The sequence below is a fragment of the Ceratotherium simum genome, chromosome 5, assembly GCF_057802395.1.
Source record: "Ceratotherium simum simum isolate JZ-2026a chromosome 5, ASM5780239v1, whole genome shotgun sequence".
In the NCBI taxonomy this organism is placed as follows: Eukaryota; Metazoa; Chordata; class Mammalia; order Perissodactyla; family Rhinocerotidae; genus Ceratotherium; species Ceratotherium simum.
Genome location: NC_141904.1, coordinates 50,930,707 through 50,956,477, shown reverse-complemented (window position 1 = coordinate 50,956,477; position 25,771 = coordinate 50,930,707). Strand labels below are relative to the sequence as shown.

Below are 25,771 nucleotides of genomic sequence, written 5' to 3'. Positions count from 1 at the left end.
GCCATCATGGGTTGGAGCCAGTCCCTTTCTTCACCTTTCTCTCCCAAGACCTTTTGCAACAGAGGTGCTGAGGGAAGTGGAGAGTGATCCCTGGAAATGGAGCTGGCCTGACCTGAGCTCACAGTCATTTCGACAAGTCCCAAACTTGAGCTTTGCCCTCTACAGCCTGTGGCTGGGACAGCACGAGGACAGAAGGCAATAGTACCCTCAGCCCTGGCCCTGAGAGCCCTGGCCAGCTGCCAACTGAATGTTCCCTTCTGTCCTAGTCAGTGCCCAGGGCTGTGGAGACAGCTTTGGGCAAAGTACTCCCTGGGGCTTCAGTGTGCCCCCACTCCAGGGTGGACCCAGAGAAAGTGAGTCAGCTGCCCCATCCCCGTCAGCTTCTAGTGCCAAGAGTCTTCCCCCAAGGACACAGACTAGAGGGACCCATAACCACACAACTGGAGACGCCTGGCTTCCATCCAGGACCCTCCCAGATCCCACAGTACTTTAGGCCCTGCCCTCAGGAGCTCTAAGGCTGGAGGAAGGAGAGACTGGGGAGCATCCAACAAGCTCTGAGCCGTACTGTGTGCAGGCTCCGCGCTGGCCTCCATGCACGAAGCCTGGAGGCATACAAAAACTAAAGCGAAGGAATGAGCAAAGGAAGGGTCCTCATTGCTCCCGCCTACATACATATCAATTTACTGGCGGGGCCCCAGGAGTGGAAGCCTGGGTCCCAGACTCGCCCCGCCTATTCCCTGCCGCCTTCCCTTTCCGAGGGAGTCTGGCTCCGGCGAAAGGCAGATTCCGAACGCCAGCTACACTTGCCACAGACCCTCAGGGTCTGTGCAGCAGTGGCTAAACGAGAAAAAACCGGCCCAGCTGCACCGCCAGTCCGCAGCCTAGCTGGGAGCGGTTCCCCGCCGCCTGCTCAACGTCGTAACCCGCCCTCCCCTAGGTCTTAGTCCAGTCTGTGGCCGCCTCAGCTCCGCTCTAAGCCACCTTCCGCCGGATCCTCCCCGCGAGGACTTAGCCGCCCCCACATCCGGCCCTCCCAGCTCTGACTCTACCCACGCCAGCTGCGTTACTTAACCCCGCCCACAGCCCGACTCGTCAGCCCTGCCCCCCGCTGGCAGGCTTCCTTCTGCCTCTGGCGCCACCTCCTGGGAGCCTGTGGGTACTCTCCCTCTCTTAGGCCCAGAGCTGCTGGCAATTTGCTCTCTGCTGTACTCACCCAGGGGGCACCTGGAGCACCTCCAAGGTTCAGAGGTGCCCCCATCACGACCCTGAACCCACCCAGGGCACCATCCTGGCCACACGGAGCCTTCCATAGGGACATGAACAGACCAACTTGGCTCCACTCCAGCTGAGACTCCAAGGTCACTGCCACCAAAGCTGGGGGCACAGTGGAGCTAGTGAGAGCCCCAGCGGCCAGGTCTCTGTGCTGCCCTTGACCCGGGCTGCCCTCAGGTGGGTCCCTCCTGCAGGAGCACCGCACCCCCAGCAGATGGGAACCCTGACTTTGAATCTCTTGCCCTATCTTCTCTGGGTCTTCTAGGGTCCCCATAAGGGAAAGGGTACCCAGCATCCCCCAGTGAGCACTTCCAATAATTCTTTGCTGCTCTACAATATGAACAAAATTTTACAATCAGAAAAAAACCTCAAGTGTTTAGGTCACACTTAGAATTGAACCTGCCCTGCACTAGCCACAGGACCTGGACACTTGCCCTCTCTGGGCCTCAGTCACCTTGCCTCAAGATGGTGATTGAGGAGGTAAGCAAAGCAGGAAAAGATTAAGTCATTAGCTGATTGGTATTTTTAAGATATAGTAATATATAGAGAGGAATGAAGCTCACTCGCAGAAGACTGATGCTTTAGAGGAGCTAGGGAAGGGCCTTGCCTAGGAGCTTTTTCATCCTGTTAGGAACAAGTAGAGGCCAAGCTGGGAGCTGCAACAGGGCAAGTCATGTGGAACCTCCAGTCCCCACCAAACTGGTGGTATTCTAGAGGTCTAGGTTGGCAAGGAGGTCCTAGATGCCCCAATATTCCCCAGTAGCCCTGGCCCAGGCCTGGCTCAAAGATCTTGGCCCAAGGCAGTGCTTTATACCAGGAGACAATGCAGATTCTTCTAGCCTCGCTTGGATTCTCTGCCCCTTTTACAGGCAGACACGTTGGGAGTGACTTTTCATCCCAATTCCACCCCTCAGTTCCCAGGGTGTCTCAGAACCCCTTGGAGACCCAGTGCTGTCCCCACCTCACAGACAGGAAAGCCAGGCCAGAGAGATCCCAGGAACTTGCCCTGGGTCAGAGGCAGATTCCCGTAAGTCTGACAGCCTCCTCTCCCTTCCTCTACTGTGTCCCTTCCTTCCTGCCCCTTCCCTCCACCACCCCCTCTCCAGCTCAAAAGGCCTGAGTAGACAGTCCCCACCCCACCAAGGCGAGGTTAGAGACACCTGGCAGGAGTTTTGGGAAGCAGGGGTATGCCAGGCCAAACAGTAGATACTCCCAAAGAAGAGTAGGGCAGGGCAGAGGCCTGAGGTCCTGTGGCTTCTCTTCCTGCCCTGCTGACCTTACTGTTCTCTGCTGAAAACAGGGATCCCTTTACTTGAGTCCAGGACAGTGAGTCCACTCATAACCCAGTGGATTCAGGTTAAGCAGAAGTTCCTGAGGCCCAGAGCAAGGGCAGAGTCATTTCCTGGGCCCCTGCTGCTAGGCCTTAGGGGGTGAGGTACGTGTCCCTAAACACATACTGGGGACAGCCTTTCTTGGCACTTATCAGTGTGGTATTCCACAAGTAGTTATTTGACCCTCAACAACTCCCCATTCTGGGACTCAGCTCTATCTGCAACATGGGACCAGTCTTTACTCTGGGTCCTGGGAAGGTTGCGAGCAGAGAAGCAGCCTGGGGGCTGGAGGTGGACCCTGTGGGGGTGGGGGTGAGCCCAGAAGAGGTACCAGTTGTTCTGTGACCAATGGCCCCTGATCCTACCTCTGAAGACAGAGCTGCTGCATCCCCTGCTACCCACACCCTGGGCAGTGTTCCAGGACAACCCAGCCCCTTCCTGGCACTAAGTCATAATAAGCCTACCCAGCTGGCCTGTCCATCCCAGACAGGGTACTTAGGGGCAGGCTCCCAGAATCTATAGGCCCAACGAGAGCAGAACGGCCTGCTGTTTTCCCCTTTTCTCCACTCCAAGGCCAAGGCCAAGCCTGCCTTGAGACTACCTGGGAGACTGGCAAGCTCCAAGCCCACAAGGCAGTTGGGGCAGGAGCTGGAGCCAGAGGAATCCCTAAGTCCCCATTTTTGCAAGGGCTCAGCCTGAGAGACCCTTGCCCAGGAGCTGCAGGGGCTAACCCACTCTGGAGCAGACAACCTATGGCAGGACCTTTCCCACCATCCTCCCAACCCACCCAGTCTCACTGGGTTTTCTGCCCCCGCACCCCACCCTACAGATGAGGAGACTGAGGCTCAAGGAGACTTGTCTCAGCTGACTCAGGCACTAAGGAAGGCTCACGTGTTGGCAGAGCTTCTGGAGCACACACCCACCCTTCCCAGGGGACAAAGAAATGGTAAGGTTGTGGAAGCTATCAGGTCAGCTCCTTAAAGGCCACCACCGAGTGGGCCTGGCTGGGTCCCCTCCCCTCTTCCCTCTGTCACATGGACTCCAGCTCCCCACCACTTATGTCCCAGAATATGTAGGGGCCAGGGAAATAGATGCTTGGAGGCAACGGTATTGTAATAAAGACGCTGCTTTTATTTAGTTTGATATGCTTCTATACAGAATGCTGAAAACACATCTTAAAATCATATAGAAGGAAATAAAAACACGTCAGTGGTTGGTGAACACTTGAATGTGAGATTGGCTCTCTGTCTCACCGAGTCCACTGGCCATCGCCTGCCTGGTGCTCAGGGGAGGAGGCTGCCTCCAAGGGCATTGTTGCTATTATTATTCTGTTCACTGCCCCATCGACTCCAGTTGCTATGGCAACAGGCCATCCTGGGCCAACCATGTCTCTGAGTGGCAATGACCAATGGTGGGGTTGCTAGGGGCAACGGAGCTGTTTGGAAGGCCTTTCAAAGCCCTCACCTGGAACACTGGCAATTGTTTATTTTTTGACGAGGTCATCAAAAATAATCTCACAGGTCAGACCCCACTTGTGCTCCTGACTCCTGACTCCGGGGCACTGGGGAAATTCCAGCTTGGATCACGGCTTGGAAGCCCTAGGCCCAGTCACCAGAGGTCCGCTGAGCCCTCATCTACAGGATCCTCCCATAGGGGCACTGTTTACTCGGCAAAGCTCACTTGGTACTGGCAAGCACTGCTCACTCGAGTATCCCACTGGGGGCTGGGCAGGGGAGAGGGGGTGCGCCCTGTGGGAGAAGGCGCAAGGGGAACCCCCCACCACCACCACCGACCGGCCCTCCCCTCCTGAGGCAGCACACATGAATCCTCTGCAAAAACGGTCAATATGGCTTAGAAGTAGCTGCTTGGTGTGCAAAGGGAGCCTGGGTCCACCCACCCACCCTCAATCACGGAAGGGATACATTATTGCAAAAGGCATTCCTCCCTAAAAGGTACCCAAAATAACTCTCAGACATCAAGAATAGTCATGCTCAAAATGGTTTTTTCCAAAGGAGGAGAATCAAAACAGAGTGGGTGCCCCTGAGTCACGAGGCAGGGATGCAGATGGACGGATGGACGTTCTGCTAAAAAAGGCAAAAGAAGTCCCAGTGTAATTCCAGAATTTAAACCGTTAGGAAAAGAAGGGGGAAAAAAAATCAAAATGAGCAAAGCCATCAGTTCCATGGAATCAACACTAAGAGCTTGTAGAAACTGCTGTAAGCATCATCATTTTTAATTTTTTTTTAATAAAACAATTTGAGGCTGTATAAAAACTTTAGTAAAAAATTAGCTTTGAGAGCCCACAGATTTTTACTATGAACTATTACTGGCACTCCTCCCCAGCCACCAGACCTTTCCCAGTCGTTCAGGCCCAAGACCTGGGAATGGAGCGCCAGAGAAGAGGGGTGGGGTGGGTCAGGGTGGGGCTGTGGACTGTTGGGACAAAGCGGCCAAGGTCAAGTGAGGAAAGAGTATCACATGACATAAAAATATTGCATTTTCACCAAAATGTCCCCCACTGAGTGTTTCAAAAACCATGATATTCCTTTTAGAAGGGGGAAAAACACACAGAAGAAGGGTAAAAGAAAACAGGTTGATGTGGTCGAGTCCCTCGACCTCCCCAGGCACCCCCACAAGCAGCTGGCCCACCCTGGAGCACCTAGGTTGGGGGCCACGGCCACCACTGCCTCTTGGAGTCCCCTTTCCATAGAAATAAAGACCCCTTGGTGGTGGGCCACTAGCGTGCATGAGGTGGGGGTGTGGATGTCCACAGCCCAAGGCCCCTCCAGCTTCCAGCCCCTGGCAACAGTGGGAAAGCAAGCCCAGCACCAGGGCCCTGGCCCTTGAGCCAGGGCCGGGAGGCCCCCAGTCAGGCTCTGGGGTATCAGAGCAACCAAGTTTACATAGTGTGAAAAAATAGGATTCCTTTGATAAAAAATACTGTCCCTTGGTCTTCTCTAAGTTTGAAACACCCTGGGAGCTTATTTTTAGCAAAGCAATTTCCCACACCCACCCCAAAATTATACATACAAGTTTAGGTAAACAGCAGATTAAATGTAAAAACTTAACCTTAACTTCTGAAAGTCCTTTGAATTTAATCTTTAGCTACTGTTTTCCATGTTACATCCTGCAGCTAGACACACGTGAATAGAAAAAACAGTACAGTTAGTGTTAAAGGCAAAACGCAGAGAGCCGGGAGGCCACCCAGCACTGCCTGCGAGTTCATTCACGGTTCCTCGCTCCCTCCATCTACCTCTACTCCAAACGGTGCTTTCAGAGTCAGCCATCAAAAACGCAGCGAAGAATTTTCTATGAACAAACAAAAAGCTGTTAGGCAAAAAATAAAAGTAAAAATGTCCCCAAAGTCTCTCTAGCTGCTTTGGGGTTTAGGAGGACCAGAAAGGGCGGGTTTGTCCAGGCTCCATGTGTGTCAGTGTGTGCTAGGTCAGGTGTCGGCTCCCAGTGGGCAATGGTCTGCAGGCCACCGGTCTCCACAGACAACACCATGTTGTCTCCAGGGCCCTGCCCCACCCCTGCCTCCACCTAGGCGCTTGTGGGTTAAGGGGGTACGTAGGGAGGGGGCGACCGGTATGGGGTCATGTTCTTCGGACGGGAGCCCTTGCCCTCCATGGGGGCTGTGAAGGGCGGAGGGGGCTGGTAGGGAGGCGCATTGGGATCTTCATCCCGCAGGGGCGTGTACTCTCCCACAGTGTCCTGGTTCAGAGGGGTGGTCTCGGGCACACTCTGGTTGGGGTACTCAGGAGGGGGTAGGGGGGCTTTTTCTTCCTGCAGGATGAGTGGCATGCTGGAGGAGGGTGGGGGCTTGGAGTCGTCCAGCTCATCTGCAAAGATGATAGGCACTCCCTTCTTGATGAAGGTGGCCTGGTCCTCAAGGGTAAGCTTGCCCTTCCGCTTCTTGCGATAGCAGATCATGGCAATGATGCCAGCGATGAGCAGAATGGCTGCGACCACCACGGCCGGAATGACCGTGTGCAGGTAGACATCATCCTCGCTGCTCTTCTCAGGGTCCCTATCCGGCACCTCCGTAGGTGGCGCCTCTGAGGGCACCCTCTTGGGTGGTGCCACAGGGATAAACTGTAGATGCCGGCAGCTGCCAGAGCCCGTCACAGCAATGCTCATGGCCTTGAAGTCAGGCTCCAAGGCGTTAGAGAAGGCGGCCCGAGGTTTCCCATCATCCTCAGCAATCCTCCGGCTCAGCCCCGTGATCTGCTCCTTGGGGCAGGGCTCCAGGGGCAGTGTGTTGTTGGTCCATTCCACCACGATGGAGCCCCGGGTGATATTCTGCAGTGTGATGGTGCTGCAGTTGCGGTCCCCAAAGGCGAAGGCCAGCTTCTTCACCAGGCCAATCTTCTTATGGATGTCATTCACCACTGGTGCTGGGTCACCCACAAACTTGGCCTTGAACCGCGCGGGAGCCTTGTCCCCTTGAGGGCGCCTGTGGACATGGATCTCGAAGGCATCCACAGCTGATAGGCCCCCCTTGTCTGTGGCATGCATGAAATACTCATGCTTGCCCACGTGGCTGCTGTCAGGCAGGCCATACATGAGCTGGCTGTTGCTGTTGAACTGTACCCAAGACTTCTCACCTACCAGCTGCTGCTCCCGAAGCTTCAGGGTCAGCTTCAGCTTATCAGTGGTGGTGTCTTCATTGTCGTAGAAGGTGTCTGATGGGATCTTCACCTCAAAGTAGGTGCCAACCCAGGCATCCACTCTGTCGATATGGTTTTTGAGCTCTGGGCGCTGGTTGGGTTCTCCTCCACGGGACACCCCACTGGTGGTGGTGCGGATGCGAGTAGGTGGGGAGGCAGTTTCCAATCTGGTGATGGGAGCTTTGGTGGTGAGCCGGGGCACCGGTCGGGGTGTCCGTGGCTTCTTGGTCGGTCTTCGAGTTGTGGTGGTTGAGGAGTCAGTAGAAGGTGTGGCTGGTTTTGGCGTGGATACTCGCGGCTTCTTCGTGGTAGTCGTGGGAGGCGTAGCAACCGCTGTGGGCTCCACATAGCCAGGAATGGTCATTGTTGGGCGGAGCTGGCCAGAAACCATGGTGCCAGCTTCTGACACTCGTGTGGGCTGGATGGGGCCTAGGGTTGGAGTCTGAATGATGGCACCTCGAGTCCGAATGGTGACTGTGGGCTTCCCAGGAACAGGATCCCTGACTGGAGGAGCCATGGTCTCTGTTGGAGGGGCAATGGCTGGAGATGTGGGCGTGGGCACAATCCTGGATGGTGGCTCCTGGATGGCTGTGGTTGGGGGCCCAATGGCAGTGACAGGAGTGGGTGTGGCATAGATCTGCCTCCGGACACGTTTGGGGAGAGGGGGCTTCTTGTTGGCGATGTGCCAACCCACCACGGGGTAACCAAGCTGAGCAGACATAGCACCCTCCCTAGCAGGGGCCTCCACACCATGAATGTCAGGCACAGTGTTCTGGTTCAGGGAGCAGCCCAGCTTCCAAGAGAGCAAGGCCCCATTCTCTACCACTTTTTTTGCATTTCCCGGCCCAGCCATGAAGGCCGACATGTCAAACAGTCTGTTATTTACCACTGGCACCAACTTCATGTTGTGAAGCTCCACTTCTGAGAAGCTCTGCATCCTGTACAGGAGGTCGATCCTTTGCTTTGGGGTCATCTTGGTGAGGTCAGCATCCAGAATTACCGTCAAGACAGTCACAGGCTCATCAGTAGCACAGGCAGATGACACCACCTCACCAGGGTCTGGTGATGCTGCCCGCAAGGACTGTGGCTCGCTGTGGTCTTCAGGGTAGACCTCGATAGAAAACACGCTGGAGGTCTGGGGGATGTGGCTCCCGTTGGCCCCCAGCAGTTCAGTGCTCACTGTAATGTAATGCACACCCTTATCGATGTCAAGGGGGAGACCCTCCAGGGTGTGGCTCTCCGGGTCCCAGTGCAGCCAGGATGGCAAGGCCTCCTTCCCCGCCGCTGACACCTAGAAGAGACACCAGCATGAGTTAAGTGCTACTGTCACTGCATAACCTGAAAATGATCACAAGAGTTAACCACTGGCCTAGCCCGAACTGTGTGATAGGCTTCAAGTATAATTCAGAATTTCGCTCAAGTCACATGCCTGGCTTCGAGTGCCTCTCCTGCCCAGAAGTGGAAATGCACACAGGTCTGGGTGCAAGGGACAACTCAATGTCCGCGAATGACTGACTTTACAAACACCATGTTACATTCAAGGACAGTGGGGCACATCCGGGTAGCAAATACAGTTAGTTGTATCTAATGCCTTAATTAACCCTGTTTTTCAAACCTCAAGAAAAATTATGGGGGACTGGAAACAACTATTTTAGAACAGCGTTTATCAAAGGCATTCCAAGGAGCTCTGGTCTCTCGAAAAGAGAGTTCTATAGTCAACTAAGATTCGGAAATGTACAGAGCCCACCTCTGCCCTTGGAGAGCCCAAGCAGAGAAGCAGGCCCGAGGAGCTCATCCCCTTATTCCACCCAACAGCACCTCCCAGACTTATTTCAGGGTGGAAGTCCCTTTCCAAAGGGACATAACTGGTAATACTCCAAGCATCCAAGGGAATGCCACCAGAAAAACTTCCACCATCATCTGACAAGGGGGAAACAAGATCTGCCTCTTGCCCAGGCCCCATCTATGACCTCTCTCACATTGGGGAAACACCTACGCCTGCCCCAGTGCAAGGAAGGTGGCACCAACTCTCTGGTCTGCTGGAAGGCACTCTAAGTTCCACGGTCCTGTCCCATCAAGTCCAGAGACACACTGGCCAATAGATGGCATGACTTTACTGCCAGCCTCAGTCCAGGGATTGCCCTTAATGGCCACTGCTTGTGAGCAGAGGGACACTAAAATACTTCCCTCCCTGTACTCATCAGCACAGATGAGTAAGCAGCCCCAGTGCTTTTCCAAGCCTGTCTCCAGCTACACAAGGGCACTTTATAACACAGAAAATAGAGAAGAGCTCCACCTCCTCAAGCTTCCCAGCCTGGCTCACTTTCTATTCTGCTGACCCCAGCAGAAAGGCCAGAGCCATGCCTGCTGGGCTCCCCAGTGGCTCTAGTTCCTTGGGCTTCTTCCTGCCAAAAGCCAGATACCTGAGTGTTGGGGAAGAGACCCCAAACTTGTACCTGATCTTCTGAGCCAGGACGCAGGTATCCAGGCAATATGCCATTCCATTAACCTTATCAGAGACTAGATACTTACCTTCCTATAAACAGGCTTCCTACCTCCAGTAAAAACCCATGAGAATACATCTGACATTATTAGGAATTACTATTATTGGGCTTGTTCTTTACTGATGCTCTATAAGCCACTGAGTTCACTGAGGGTCTGTGAACGGTATTTTTTTTGTGACACGACATTCCATCAACTCTAAGGTACACCATCATCTATTTAATGCACCACTAAGAATCCCCCAGCCCGTCATTCACCACCCACTGCAAACACAGGCAACATTAGAAATGGCAAAATATCTATAAACATGGGTGTCTTCAAATCCACGAGAAACACTAAATATATTCTTCCTTTAAAATCTTTTTTAGCTACAAAAATAATACTTATTTCAAACATCTTGGCTGAAAAACTTATGTTTTAAATTTGCTCAGTTCAATTATATTAAATACGAAAAATGACACATCCACATATAAAGCAAAGGTTGAATGCTCTTGTTTTACAAAAAACATGAAGTAAAGATGTAAGGCCCAAATGGAATAGTCAGGGAATCATGAGATGTTTTACAGGTGTGGGATAGGAATTGGGGTCCTGAGAGGTGTAGAGTAGGTAAGCCAGGGTGTGGACCCAGGTCTCTGGCCACTCAAGGCTGTTTCTTAACCCCACTCCATCTCAGTGGCCACCACTGGGATGAGAGCACATCTAGTAGAGGGAGGGCAGAGAGAGGATAAAGGGAGGGCCTGTAATGGAGCTCTGGGTAAAGTCAGCAAAGGGGAAGCTACCTGTAGAGGAGACTGAACAGGGCCTAGAGAGACCAGTAGAGGCTCCAGAGGTGGGTGCCAACTAGCTGGCCAAGCTCATGGGACATTCCTGAGTGGCCAGGCAGCTATGCCTGTGCCCAGCCGTGTGTGTTCCATCAGCACAGATGAGTAAGCAGCCCCAGTGCTTTTCCAAGCCTGTCTCCAGCTACACAAGGGCACTTTATAACACAGAAAATAGAGAAGAGCTCCACCTCCTCAAGCTTCCCAGCCTGGCTCACTTTCTATTCTGCTGACCCCAACAGCCACAGTTCTGCTGTCAAACATTTCCTAAGGAATAAACCCAGGCCACTCTTTGGCCTAGGCTCCACCAAACAGCCAGCTTTGGAAGACATACACTTATTTAAACTATGCCAAGTAAAATAACAACATGTTAGTAACATGTAACATAAATAACAAACATTAAAGAAAACCCCAGGTTTCACTAAAGCAAGTTATAATGCTCAATTTCAAATTGGGAGATGGAAGAGCAAAATTGGTAACTTTATTTTGATTACTGAAACAAATTCTTTCACTATTGTCTACCCACAGCTCTACAGACATGTGGGAAAAGCCATGTCAGAAAAACAGAGCTAAGCCTCTCCAACCTGCACACCTGCCTTCTCCTCCTCAGATTCTGGCTCCTCAGGGTCCTGGAGTCCCAGCCAGGCCCTGGTTGCAGGACAGGTGTCCAACCTGGGCCTACAGCCCTGAAGCAGACAGTCCCCAGTGTCTTGGGTACTTCTCAGACAGGAAGGAAAGGTACTAATCTGAATGTTCTAAAACCCATGCATCTCCGAGCCTCTTGGTGCTGGGAATGTCAGGCCCAGGCAGCACTTGGAATGGCAATGATTCGTTTTAATAGAAGGACCATAGGAAGCAAAATAAATCTGAGTTCCAGGCAAGTCAGAGGCAAGCTGGCATCTCTGCATTTTCAAGGCCATTTGAAGAAAGCCCCTTAACTGGGAAGTCTGAACATGCCTGAAGGGCTGGCAGCATCCACAATCCCTGAAAGATTCTACTTGTGGCCCCTCCCTCCAGAGAGCACTCACTTGAGGGAATGTTCTGGGATCCAACACCTGCTTTACCGTGACAAAGCAGGAGCCCTTCAGCGTGTGGGAACTCCAAACATCCTCCCCAGCTTTCAAAACTTCCAGGCTCTGTACCACTTCTTTTCCACTCAGGGCCTAAGGGTGAAGTGGGCCCTCCTTCTGAGAGACACAGCCCCCACGACAAGCCAGGACTCATCCCTATTAATAATAGCCTACCCGAGGGGAAGCCCCACCTCTAGAAGCCCTTGGCTGGCAGCTCCAGGCAGTCTGAGGCTTAACCCAACCTCAGCCCATTTTCTCACCTGTAAAAAGGGGAAAACAATGCCATCCCTGGACGATCACAGGGCCAGGCACATGCCAGACTCTCTGTCAATGCTGGTTCCCTACCCACTCCTATGGGCTGAGAGAGGACCCAGTACACATTGTGAGGCTGCTGCATGAACAGGTCCAGGGCACTCCCCAACTGGCCTTGGACCCACCACACACTAAGGCCTTGTCTCCCTGTCCACATTCCAAAGCATCAAAGGAAAGTGGGGAGGCTGCAGGCAAGCGGAAGCCGGGATCCTACAGGGGAACAAGGCCGAGGCTGGGGACCCTCAGGGACTTGCTTGCCTATTAAGATCTGTCTGCCAGGAGTGAATGAGAACCCTGAGGGGCAAGGGAGGCGGGAGGGGAGGACTTGCTGCAGGTAATAGCCCAAAGACCAGCATTCACCTCCTCTTCAGTCTAAAACAGGTGTGCTCAATCCTGCATATGTGCACATGAGATTGACTATCCATGGAGTCCTTGGTATACTGATATAAAAATTTCTGTCCTAGCTATAACCACCCACAACTAACCCCCTAAGGGCTGCCAGGCTAGGAATGACAGGCAAGAGGCAGGAATCAGAGTTCTGTGTGAAATGCTCATTAGCACCAGCACAAGTGTTGGGGGTGACAGGCTGGTCCCGGCCATGGAACTCCCCCAGGGTTTCAGGTCACTCGGCCCTCCATCACCAAACACCAACACTACCTTGGAGTTGTGGGAGATATGGCGTGCTGACCTTATAAAGCAGTCATCTAGGGAAGGAGCCTTCAGGCAGTGAGAACACCTGCAGGAGGCAGAAACTGCAGGAGGAAGCCTCACTTGAGAAGATCATAGGCTCTAGCACACAGGCCACCCAGAAAGAGCCAAAAATCTTTCCAGTTTCAGCAACCCTCAGAGAGGACGTGCTTCTGAGATGGAAGGCAAGCCTAGCACTGAGGAAAACAAGATTTTGAACAGCCACACACCCAGTTTTAGAAATTCTGGGGGCTGGCCCGGTGGCACAGCGGTTAAGTGCGCGAGTGCCACTTTGGCAGCTGGCGGTTCACTGGTTTGGATCCTGGGTGCAGACCAACTTACGGCTCATCAAGCCATGCTAAGGCAGCATCCCCAGAAGAGCTACAACTCTACAAGCATGATACACAACTACATACTGGGGCTTTGGGGAGAGAAAAAAAAAAGGGAGATTGACAACAGATGTTAGCACAAGGCCAATCTTCTTCTTCAAAAAAGAAAGATTGGCAATGGATGTTAGCTCAGAGCCAGTCTCCCTCACCAGAAAAAAAAAAAAAAAATTCTGATCCATAAAGTACATCCCGCCAGCCCTGATGGTCTATTGGTTAAGATTTGGCGCTCTCACCACGGCAGCCCAGATTCCTTTCCCAGTCAAGGAACCACACTACCCATCTGTTGGCTGTCATACTGTGGTGGCTGCATGTTGCTGTGATGCTGAAAGCTATGCAATCGGTATTTCAGATACCAGTAGGGTCACCCTTGGTAGACAGATTTCAGACTAAGACAGATTAGGAAGAAGGACCCGGCCACCTACTGCCAAAAAAATTGGCCATGGAAACCCTACGAATAGCACAATTGTCTGATACAGCACCGGAAGGTGAAAGGATGGTGCAAAAAGACCAGGCAGGGTTCAGCTCTGCCGTACACATGGTCACTCAGGAGTTGGAATCCACCTGACGGCACTAACGACAAAAAATACATCCAAAAATATTAAGAATCAAAAGCACAAAAACCTGGGCAGACCCATAAAGAGTTAAAGACTACCCACCGAGCGATGCCCACAATGAATCACCATGACCAATGACTGGGGAATTGCCAAATGTGAAGGTTTTGGTCACTCCTCAATCTATACCAGCTGATGACTAGTAAATGACTCCCTGTTCAGTTCTGAGATATTCTCTCCAATTGCTTTGCTGGTACCCCCTCTCGCACAGTACACTGTCAAACACCCAGCCTGATAAAGATACAGCACCTGTGTTAAAACATGATGCAATACAAGCAAAGTCTCTCACCCCAAACTAGTATCCTTCCACACCTAGAGAAAGAGCAAATGGGCAGAGGAGCTTCCATTACTTAGTCCTTCATAAAAAAGCAGCTTTCCATCCAGTATGAGCCAGCCAGCTAGGCACAGCTGAAAGACAAAACTGAAGAATTAGACTCTCGTTAGGGCCTAATTAATTATATGACTGTTGGCTTCTGAAACCAAGAAAATCGAAGCTTTATCATTCAGAACCCACAAGGTGATATCTTACCCATGCAGGAGTTGTGGGACTTAGAAATGGCAAGCAAAGACTCCACAAAGATGGGTGAGCTAATGATGGCCAGCAAAGAGGGATCTTTAGAATAAGGTATAATCAAGAAATTTTATTTGGTGAGAATTCCCTCACGCTGTAAACCTTTTGGAGGGTTCTTTGGGCCTCAGTGGTAGCACCTTCCAACCAACACCTCTAGACAGGACAGCCCCAGGGGTTCGGGCTGAGCCCTTCCCTGAATTCCCCACAGATGTGCCAGAGGGTGTTCTCAGTGGCCCATTTCAAAGTGGTACAGACTGCTGCATTGTGACACCCCACTGCCTGGACTTCTAGCAGCCTGCCCTGGCAAAGTCTCCAGCTCCCTCAGACCTGGTCACTGGCTCCTGACCCTTCAGCCCCCTCACCCCTCAGTCAAGCTGCAGAGCTGGGCCAACCTGCAGCTGTCTACGGCTAGGTACCATAGGGAATACCCTGGAGGCACTCGCACATGAGGCGGTCAAGGCCTCTTCAGGGCAGGCTGATTGGGTGGGCTCCTCTGCTCAGGAAGGCAGGAAATAGTCCTCTGATGGAGTCTGAGGCTCCAATCAAGTTTCAGAAGCCCCCACGGTGCTGATTCACATTCTGGGTAAGCCTATGTCTGTGCCACGGACTATGACAACGAGACAAATCTGCTCTGTGGCCAACCTCAGCTTCTGCAATGACATACATGGGCAGTCACATGGCTGGGCTGTAGGGAGATGGCACAGGTCAACAGGAAGAGCCTCTGGCTTGAGGTCAAAGGGCCAAGACTTTGACCCCACATGTGGTGAGGAACCATAGTGAAAGTGGGTGTGGGGGCCTTTGCTTTGCTGAGTAAAGCAGAGCCACACCCATGAGAGACAGTCATTGGTTCTGCTGCTAGACATGCAAATCTCAAACCAGCACAAGGCTCTTGCCACAAAGGCCAAGGCCACAGGATCACATTCTGAATACAACTTGCGCAGCCCAATCAGTACCTCTGGTCTGAGTTATGAAGTAGTTTACCCGACGTTAACTGTTCTTATCTAAAAACAAAAATTAACCTTTTTTCCCCTAAAAGTAAGGGACAGCTTAGCATAGTTACAGCCATTAATAAAATTCTCAGAATCAGTCCCTCAATCTCAAGCCCTGACATCATCTATTTTTACTTTGTCATGTTCTTACAGTCCTTGTAATTTTTTTTTTTTTCCAACATAGAAGCCTGTATTTTCAATATTTGAGTTGATGCATCTGGGCAAATGCCATTCTGACAACCCACCCCCAAGGATGCCTTCCTTCGCCAACCCGCATTTCCCGGTGTGCTGTGTTCACAAGGGGTCCATTCAGAGTCAGGAAACACCCACTCAAGGCAGAAAGAAACTGCAGTTCATCTCACGCAGGCGGGGTTGCCACAAAGCTCTCAAGCATCCAAAGAAACGCTCCTTTCATGAGCTCCCCTTCCTGGCCAAAAAGAGTGCCCATTGTTCTCAGGGGAACAATTGGGGGCCCATGCCAGCAACTAAGAGCACAGTCCCAGGAAGGGCTGCTCCCAGTCTGCCGACATCTTGGGCCGAGGGAAAGTCCACATTGTCTCCAGGCAAGGAGGCTAAGGCGAAGCAGGGATGAAAAGCCATCCTTGTGGGCTCTACCAAAATGAAGCATCTGAGGGGGTTCTAGAGGGGCAGCCCAGTCATTTCACAAGATGCAAAAATGTCTCTCCTGATTACCCCAGAGAGGAGGAGTTAGAACATCTCCAGGCATATAATCACCTTCCTCAGCCAGTCCCACACACACTCAAGTCAGAGGAGAGGCATCTGCAGGAAGCCAGCGCCAATCCCCAAGGAGGAAAGAGTCAGGATGGGTAACTTATACTATGGCCAACTCAGGACAGCCTAGGATCCACCCAGCAAAGGCCAAGCTGGCTTCTGTGTGACCCATCTATCCCCACAGACCCTGATGAGGAGGGAGAATGCTCCCGGATTGAAAGGCAGCTGTGAGAGCAAAGAACAGTCAAGATGTGGGATGAGCTTTACATACAGGCATCCGGTCTGGACCAAGGGAGCACATGCCAGGACCATCTGCTTTAGGGTGTGCTGAGGTCACAGGAGAGAAGAGAACCCCTCAGCACGAGTGTTTCAGGAAGGTCATGCTGGCCACAAGGGCCTGGAGACAGCCTGCAGTCCCTTCTTGCATCATCAGGTCAATGGAGTCCATTTGGGAGTTAAGCTGGGGTCAATAATATGACATCGATTCTTGAGGCAGAGCTAGAGAACAGCAGGGGAAGTAATAGGTGCCAGCCAGGCTGAGACTGGACGAGGGCTATCTGGACATGAACGGGTGTCAGGTGTGGGACAGAGCAGAGGATCTAGGACTACATCCTCCAGGCAGGCAGGTCCCCTCTTCTTTCTCCTGACCTGCTTCCTTGCAGTATGGTGTACAAAGTATAAGGAAGCCCTTGTTTTAGGAGCCAATGTTACCTGATGGGCACACCTGACTAACGCCGAGCAGCACACTCTCTGCCACTGTGATTCCACAACAGAGTTGCCACAACCACACAGGTCAAACAAGGCTTGGCAGGCAGCTGGTTCAGCTCACGGAGCATGAGACCTAACCTTCTATCCCTTCAACAGACTGTTACTCAGTCTGCGACAAACACTAAATTATTCCATCACCAACCACCATGCACATCACCTGACCAGTTGGCAAGTATGACAACCACACCGTCTAATCTCATCATATCTCAGGACAGACCATGCTCTGCCTGAGTCCTCATTAGGCAACTTGGCCATGTCCAAATTGGCAGGAAGACCAACTCTCACGGGGAACCCCACATGAAGCCTGGGCAAGCTTAGTCTCTTGCTGCCCCTGAGATGGGCTGGCATTTCTCCCTGCACACAGCCAGGTAGGCTATGACAATCCAAAGCAGGTTTATAGGCACTGAGGGGTCCTCAATCCCTCTGCCAGCCCATAAACATTTGAGGGTCTACTATGTGATAGGAGTCAAACATGCAGAATAACAAAAACCAAGAATTTCAAGTACAGAAATTTGCTAAGAAGATAACATAGGGTTTTGTAGCAAAGCTGCTTTCATCTGGGTGGACAGAAAGGGCTCCAATTCCCCAGACAATGTTCAAGTTACTGAAAGAAAGAGGTGGCTGTACCCACACCAACAGAAGAAAGAGAAAGCCAGAGGCCTGGAGTGAGCCCTGAGCTTGGTACATCTGTGGGGCAGAAGGATGCCAGTGTGCTGGGACACAGTATGTGAAGGGAAAGGCAAGAGAGAGGAGGCCAGAGGCCAGATCACATGGGGCTTGATTCTAAGTGCAGCTCAGTAATGGGAGCTCAGGGGGAAGCAGATTTAAGCTTTACAAAGATAAAAATGTCTCTTGCCTTAGCATGGAAAAGAGAATGAAGGGTCGAGAACAGAGGCGGGGAGCCTGGGAAGGGGTGAGAGAATGGTAGCTTGGATGACAGTAATAGTGATGGATATGATTTGGAGGTCATCCCAACAAGGCTCCTGGGGACCAAGATCTGAAATGTTCCTCATATACACAAAAACATGGGGCAGCCATTAAAAGTTACATTCCCTGGGCCAGCCCCGGTAGCCTAGTGGTTAAGTTTGGCGTGCTCCACTTTGGTTAGGGTTCAGTTCCTGGGCGCGGACCTAGACCACTCATCTGTCAGTGGCCATGCTATGACGGTGGCTCACATACAAAATAGAGGAAGACTGGCAACAGATATTAGCTCAAGGCAAATGTTCCTCAACAAAAAGGGGGAGACTGGCAACAGCTATTAGCTGAAGGCAAATCTTCCTCAGCAAAAAGAGGACGACTGGCAACAGATGTTAGTTAGCTCAGGGTGAATCATCCTCAGCAAAAAAAAGTTACATTCCCAAAGAATACTTAATGACCAAGGGGAAAATGAAAGCTACAGTGAATGAAAAAAGGTTAAAAAAATACATCCAGTGTGATCCCAAGTCTGTCTAAGATGTCTGTGTGTATGTGACATGGACATCTCTTGATGAACACAGAAAATAATGGAGGAGTTTGCTGACTGGCAGGAACCACAAGAGATTTTCTTTCTCTCTATTCTACAGTGTACATTTATACATCATTATAATAAGAGAAAAAAACAACTCCTTTAATACAAAGACTTCTCAATCCTGTTTTACACATAGGGAAATCAAAGCTCCAGGAATGAAGTCAGGCTTTCTGATGTGATTTCCCACTCCACACAACCCTGATGGTAAGACTGTTTGGTGGGCCGGCCCCGTGGCTTAGCGGTTGGGTGTGCGCACTCCGCTGCTGGCGGCCCAGGTTCAGATCCCGGGCGCGCACCGACACACCGCTTCTCCGGCCATGCTGAGGCCGTGTCCCACATACGGCAAATAGAAGGCTGTGCAACTATGACGTACAACTATCTACTGGGGCTTTGGGGGAATGAATGAATGAATGAATGAATAAATAAATAAATAAATAAATAAAGATTGTTTGGGATGAAAAGATATATATCTTCATCTGTTTTTCTACAGGCTGATCAGCTACTAAATGGTCTGCTTTCTACAGATAAATATGCTCAGAAAAAATCCTGTTTTCCCAGTAAAATCTCTTTACTCCCCTGGTGAATAAGCCTGCTAAATGTCTCTCTGCCAGATATAGCAAATATCCAGCTCACTGTAGTGATGCAAGGCACCTCTGGTCAAGACTAATCCATGTAAAACATTTCAACTGGAACAAAGGCAACCACTGCAGGGTTTGGATATTCAGAAGATGAAGCTGGGCAAGAAATGTACCTCCAAAACTGCCATTCTTCATCTAGTAGTCAGACTAACACCTGGCTAGCTGGGGTATTAGGAAGATTACATGGAAATCCTTTGCAAACCCTCTACAAACTAGATAGAGCTCTGTGCAAGTGAGCCAGGACCTTCAGAAGTATGACCACCTCTGAGATCATAAGGCCATCCTGAGAACAAGTCATAACCTAAGGAGAAGGGGGCCAATAGGGAAAACGAAGAGAGCACAAGGAGGGTCCAGGCAAGGAGTGGGTCCACCCAGACTCAAGGGAAAGGGGCATAGACCCACCTCTCAATGGGAAAAGTAGCATAGAATTTGTGACTATTTCTAAGCTAGATGCCTGGGGCTTGTGCGTCGGAGAGGGGCAAGCTGGTAAGGACTCACCAGAGCCCGTATGTGCTTCAACCAACGGAGTACAATGGAAGTGTCGCTGTGCAAGTTTCCAAGCCCAGGCCTTAAGAGACTGGCAGCTTCCACTTCCTGTTTCTTGGAATACCCAATCTTGCAACCTAGCTTTCGTGCTGTGAGTAAATCCAAGTAGCCCATGGAAAGGTCTACGTGGAGACGAACCAAAGACCCTGACCAACAACCCCAGCTAAGCTCCCTGTCAACACGCAGCACCAACTTGCCAGCCATCTATGAACCATCTTGGCAGTGGATCCTTCAAACTCAGATTAGCCACTCTAGCTAGTGCCATGTGAAGCAGAGATGAGGTTCCCAGATGAACTCTGAATCCCTGAATTCCTGGCCACAAAACCATGAGCAAAACAAATTGGTTATTTTACACCACTAAGTTTTGGTGGTTTAAACACACCAACAGACAGCAACAACACTATGTATATGTAGGAGTGTACACGCAAACAAATATAAAAACTACCATAACAAAGTACAGCGGGCCGGCCCGGTGGCGCAAGTGGTTAAGTAGGCGCGCTTTGCTGCAGCGGCCCGGGGTTCACCGGTTCGGATCCCGGGCACACACCGACACACCGCTTGTTAAGCCATGCTGTGGCAGCGTCCCATATAAAGTAGCGGAAGATGGGCACGGATGTTAGCCCAGGGCCAGTTTTCCTCAGCAAAAAAGAGGAGGACCGGCATCGGATGTTAGCTCAGGGCTGGTCTTCCTCACCAAAAAGAAAAAACAAAAAAAAAAACACTAAAAAAATAGGGCCGGCCCCGTGGCTTAGCGGTTGGGTGCATGCGCTCCACTGCTGGCGACCCAGGTTCGGATCCTGGGAACGCACCCGACACACCCGCTTCTCCAGCCATGGTGAGGCCGCGTCCCACATACAGCAACTAGAAGGATGTGCAGCTATGACATACAACTATCTACTGGGGCTTTGGGGGGAAAATAAATAAATAAATAAAATCTTAAAAAAACAAAACAAAGTATAGAGCTCGGAGTATTTTTAATTCATTTTCAAGCCACACCTCTAAGGAAAGAATGCTGTAGGGCAGGGGTCAGCAAACTATGGTTGTGAGCCAAATCTGGCCTGCCACCTGTTTTACATGGTCCATGAGCTAAAAATGGTTTTTGCATATTCAAATGATTGAGACAAAAACAAAATCAAAAGAATATTTCTCAACATGTGAAAACTATATGAAATTCAAATTCTAGTTTCAGTGTTCATAAGTAATGTTTTATTGGAATACAGCCATGCCCTTTCATTTACATCTTGTCTATGGCTACTTTCACACTACACTGGCAGAGATGGAATTGCAACAGAAACCATATGGCCTGTAAAACCTAAAATATTTACTATCTGGCCCTTTAAGAAAAAGTGTGCTGACCTCTGCTCTAGAAGAGATGTTCATAGTTTGAACTACCCACATGGCCACCATGCAAACTCACTCAGGATCTAGGGGAAATTTCAAGGTTCCACAACCCCAGACAAAGTTATGGTGTTTCTTCACACACAAGTTTCCTGTTTCACCTGATTGCTACCCTGGGCCTGCCAAAACACTCTGCTGTTACACGGGTCTCACGTTCTCTTGTTCTCTGGATTGCTTCTCCAAAACAAAATGGGGCAAGGCTGAAGTTTGGGTACTAATTTTGGTTCTTAAGTGACCAAATACATTAGTAAACACAGAACACCAAATAGAGCTCAACTCCTATATTTATTTTTACCTTATTTTAAAAAAATAGGTTCAAAGCATTTAAAAGTTCCGTATTTCTTGGGTTTAATCCCACGGTTAATGAAAGGAGACCTCTTCCTTTACACAAAGGCCCTTCCATCAAATTCCTACTCGATGACCAAGAGATCTTCCAGAGTACAGACGTAAAGGCTTTTTAATGTTGACACCCTCAAAATGGGAACAAGAATAAAGGTTTAGGATGTTATTCTTTGAACATCAGTGGCTATCCCACTCTTAAGGGATATTTAGCAGGTACTGAAAGAAATAAGCTCAGAACTGCTGGAGGGCAGAATTGAAAAACTAAAAACTAAACAAATTCTTCCTCATTGATGCTTTACATTCAGTCTCACCTTGATGACTTCTCCACTGGAGGCAATTAAACCTGTTGGAATGGTCACTCGAAATGAGCGCCCGACGATAGCTGTGCCATCAGGAATGCCAACCACAGTAGGAACAGCCTCTTGGAGGTCTGAAAGCACCGAGTGCATGGACGCCTCAAGCTGGTTCTCCCAGTCCCTGAGGGTCTCCGAAGGTTCACTGGGCCAACGGGACTGAGTCACAGCCACACAGAGCAGAAGGAGAAAGGTCCTCCCCCAGAGAGGGAGCAGCAGCGAGAAGCTCACAGACATTCTCATCCCGGGCCCAAGTCTGCTCAAGCCAATAGTCTCAGTAAGAAAGCAAACAAGTGATGTGGTCCCAGAGCTGCGTCGTCACTCTCTGCACACCTGCTCCATCCCAGAGCACCAAGAGCCTGAAAGAAAAGAAGAGCAGAGTTAGACTTTAGCAATCCCCATAGTTAAACTTAGTATAAAAAAGGAATGTAAACTATCTCATTAATACTTTTAAAATATTGATTACATATTAAAATGATAATATTTTGGCTATAAGGTATATTATTAAATAAAATATATTAAGTAAATAAATAATGAATAATAAAAAAATATATCAAATAAAATATATTATTGAAATTAATTCAACCTGCTTATTTTAATCATTTTTAATATGGCTACCAGAAAATAGTAAATGACATATGTGGCTCACATTATATTTCTGTTGGGCAGAGCTGCTCTAGATCCAACTTCCAGTTTACAGGAAATACAGGGGCCATGAAGACACAATCAGACAAATCTAGAATATGGGATTTTCTACAAGACAACTGGCCTGGTCTGTCCATATGCTGACATCCCTAAACACAAGGGGACTGTTCTAAATTTAGAGATAGCAACTAGATGCAGTGTGTGCATCTTAACTGATCCTAGATTACTTTAAAAGAAAACAAAAAACACACAAGCCCAGATCCCAAAGGCGTAATGGAATTTTGCATGTGGGTGGAGATTAGATTTATTAATTTTCTTAGGTGAGATGATGGTGGTGTGGCTCTAAAAAAGACTGTCCTCAATTTTGAAGTATTTAGGGATGAAGCACCAAAAACCTCTGCAACTCCCTTTGAAATGGTTCAGGAGAAAAAAATCTGTGGGTGTATATACAGAGATAAAGCAATGTGGCAAATGCAACAACTATTAAGTCCTAAAAAAATACTTTTGAAAAGACTAAAAAACCAAGTATTTGCATAGAGAAGTACAGCAACTTCCCACTCCTCACACCCCAAGCACTAATCACAGGACTCGTTTATTAAACACATATTTGCAAACTCAGTGCCGGTGAATAAAACTTATTTGGCCTCTCTAGTCCTCTACCCCCAATAGAGGGACTAGAACCCTGCACATTGTCCCCTCTACCCCCGCACCAGCTTCAGGCAGCTCAGGACACCTCTCTAAGGCTAGCAGCCACACAGATGCATTGTGGGACTTGCCAGGTGTCCACAGGTGACCACAGCCATCACGAGCAATTTCTCATTCTGGAAAAGAATTAAACCCTGCCCTGAGCCAAGCTGTCAAGGGGCCACATGGTATTTTTTGACCTGGGTAATGCAAAGTAAATAAAACCAAAATTGCTAAAGAAAACAAGGCCACTGAAATGGATGGTGTACTCTAGTCAAGGCAAATCCAAGCCAATTCCAGCAAGGATTTTTGCTATTGATTTTGCTATTCCTGTTCTTATTTTGTCTTTGAACTAAAATTCATGAGACAGAGCCAAAAGCTAAGAAGGTAAAACAAATTTGAAGGTTGGGAGTCCTATCCTACCAAATAAAGACTTATCATAAAGTTACTGTATTTAAGGCAGTGTCACATGGGATAGAGTACACAGTGGACTATGGAATCAGAGTGAGAGCCCAAAACCAGCTTGCAAAGGAGCCGTTCAAAGGCACCAGGACAAGTGGTCATCTACGTGGAAAACCAAATATAATTAGGTTCCTCCCTCACTTTTCCATCACAAATAGATAAATCCCCAGTGGACTGGATATACAAACGTAAAAAAGCAGAACTTAAAAATTTTTAGAATATAGTAGAAGATCAGTATAAGGAAGGATTTCATTTAAAAAGATATCAAGGGCTGGCGCCGTGGCTTAGCGGTTAAGTGCGTGCGCTCCGCTGCTGGCAGCCCACGGATCCCGGGTGCACACCGACGCACCGCTTCTCCGGTCATGCTGAGGCCGCATCCCACATACAGCAACTAGAAGGATGTGCAACTATGACATACAACTATCTACTGGGGTTTTGGGGGAAAAATAAATAAATAAAATTATTTTAAAAAATAAATAAATAAAAAGATATCAAAAACACTAAACATAAAAGAAAAAGACAAGTGAACTTCTACTTCCAGGTAGATGGAGTAGACATATTTTTCCCTAGTTTCCCACTAAATACAACAAAAAATTCTAAACATTGTACATAAAATAAACATGAGATTCCAAAAAGTCAAGAGAAGAAGGCAAACCAGCTAGGGACCTCAGCACTCAAGGAAAGGCACAGTGGTGAGTTCTCTGGGTTTTCTTTTTGCCTCATATATCCCAAGATTGGAGCTGACGAAGCTGGCAACCCAGAAATGCCAACAGATGAGACACAAAAAGTCCCAACAAAAGTCTGCTCTCTTTAGCCAAAGGAATAGGAAGGGGGTAGCCTAGCAAGACAGAAAACATTTAGACAATAACAGCTCTATTCCAGCCAAACACCACAGAAAACACTTTGGCCCCACTCCCACCAGTGGCGGCAAAGGCCAAGTAGGGAGCCTAGACTTCCACCCTCATGAGACTGTAACAAGGCACCCTAATATCCCCACTGGGGTAGTGTCAGAGAAGGCCAAGTAGAGAGCTGAGACTTTTACCTGAACTGGTCAGTAACTATGTGCCATCCTTCCTTCTCCTCCTCTCACCCCTTGGTGTCAGTGGAAACCACATGGGAAACCTATATTTCTATGCCCACCCAAGCAGTAACAAGGAGCCTCTCTCCTTCCCTGTTGGGATGGTGTCAGAGGAGAACTAGTGGAAAGGCAGAAGTTTCACCAACACTCAGTAGTAGTGAGGCCTAGGGAACTAGAACTTCCACCCCTGCCCAGCAGTAAAAAGGACTTCACACACCTTCAGGTGTCAACAAAGGCTGTGTGGGGAACCTGGACTTCTATCTCCACTTCCCAGTAATCAGCCAGCACCTCCCCTCCCCTTCCCCTACCAGAGGACTGTCAGAAAAAGCCAACTAAAACATAATCCAGAGTTTCAGAATAAAATACAAAATTATCCAGGTTTCAGTAAAAAATCACTCGTCATACCAAGAACCAGGAAGAGCTCAAACTGAATGAAAAAAAAGACAACAGATCACAACACTGAGATGACAAAGACAGGCAGAAAGTAAAAGAATGGAAAAAGACATATCATGTAAACATTAATTAAAGGAGAGCAAGAGTGGCTATATTAATACCAGATAAAGTAGACTTCAGAGCAAATAAAAATTTCAAAGACAGAGAGGGACATTATATAATGATAAAAAAAGTCACTCCACCAAGGAGAAGAGCAATACTAAATGTATATGCAGCAAACAACAGAGCTGCAAAATATGTGAAGCAAAAACTGATAGCACTGAAAGGAAAAATAAACAAATCCTCAATTCTAGTTGGTAACTTCAACACCACTCTCTCAACAATTGATAGAACAACTAGCAAGGAAATCAGCAAGGATACAAAAGAACTCAAAATACTATCATTCAACACGATCTAATCAACAATTATAGCACACCCCACATGACAAAAGCATAACACATTCTTTTCAAACCTCCACAGAACATATACCCAGACAGACCATATCCAGGGCCACAAAACCAACCTTGACAAACTTACAGGAATTGAAATAACACTGAATGTGTCCTCCAACCACAATGGAATCAAATTAGAAATCAGTAACAGAAAGATAACATGCAAATCTCTAAACACTTGGAAACTATACATACTTCTAAATAATCTCTGGGTCACAGAGGAAGTCTCAAGGGAAATCAAAAATTACACTGAACTGAATGCAGATAAAAATACACTTGTGGGGTTGTATTAAAATTTGTAGAACACAGCTAAAGCAGTGCTTAGTTGTAAATTTATAGAATTGAATTCACTACAAAAAAGGAGAAGTCTCAAACCAATAATCTATGCTCCCACCTCAAGAATCTAAAAAAGAAAAAAAAAAAAAAAAAAACAGCAAAATAAACCAAAAGCAAGCAGAAGTAAGGAAATAATAAAGAGCAGAAACCTATAAAATTGAAAACCAAACAGCAGA

At 49.0% G+C, this 25,771-nt stretch overlaps 1 protein-coding gene across 7 annotated transcripts in view; it reads right to left on the bottom strand.

The window, feature by feature from the left end:
* Positions 1 to 3,713: 3,713 nt before the first annotated feature.
* The window catches only part of DAG1 (dystroglycan 1), a 59,780-nt gene continuing 37,722 nt past the window's right edge, over positions 3,714 to 25,771 (bottom strand). For all 7 annotated transcript variants that reach the window (XM_014792064.2, XM_087430996.1, XM_004419705.3 and 4 more), the window contains 2 exons: positions 21,465 to 21,865; positions 3,714 to 8,564 (listed from right to left, as the gene is read on the bottom strand). In XM_014792064.2, coding sequence (XP_014647550.1) covers positions 6,162 to 8,564; positions 21,465 to 21,749 — 2,688 coding nt within the window. In that variant the 5' untranslated portion in view covers positions 21,750 to 21,865 and the 3' untranslated portion in view covers positions 3,714 to 6,161. The remainder of the gene's footprint in view (positions 8,565 to 21,464; positions 21,866 to 25,771) is intronic.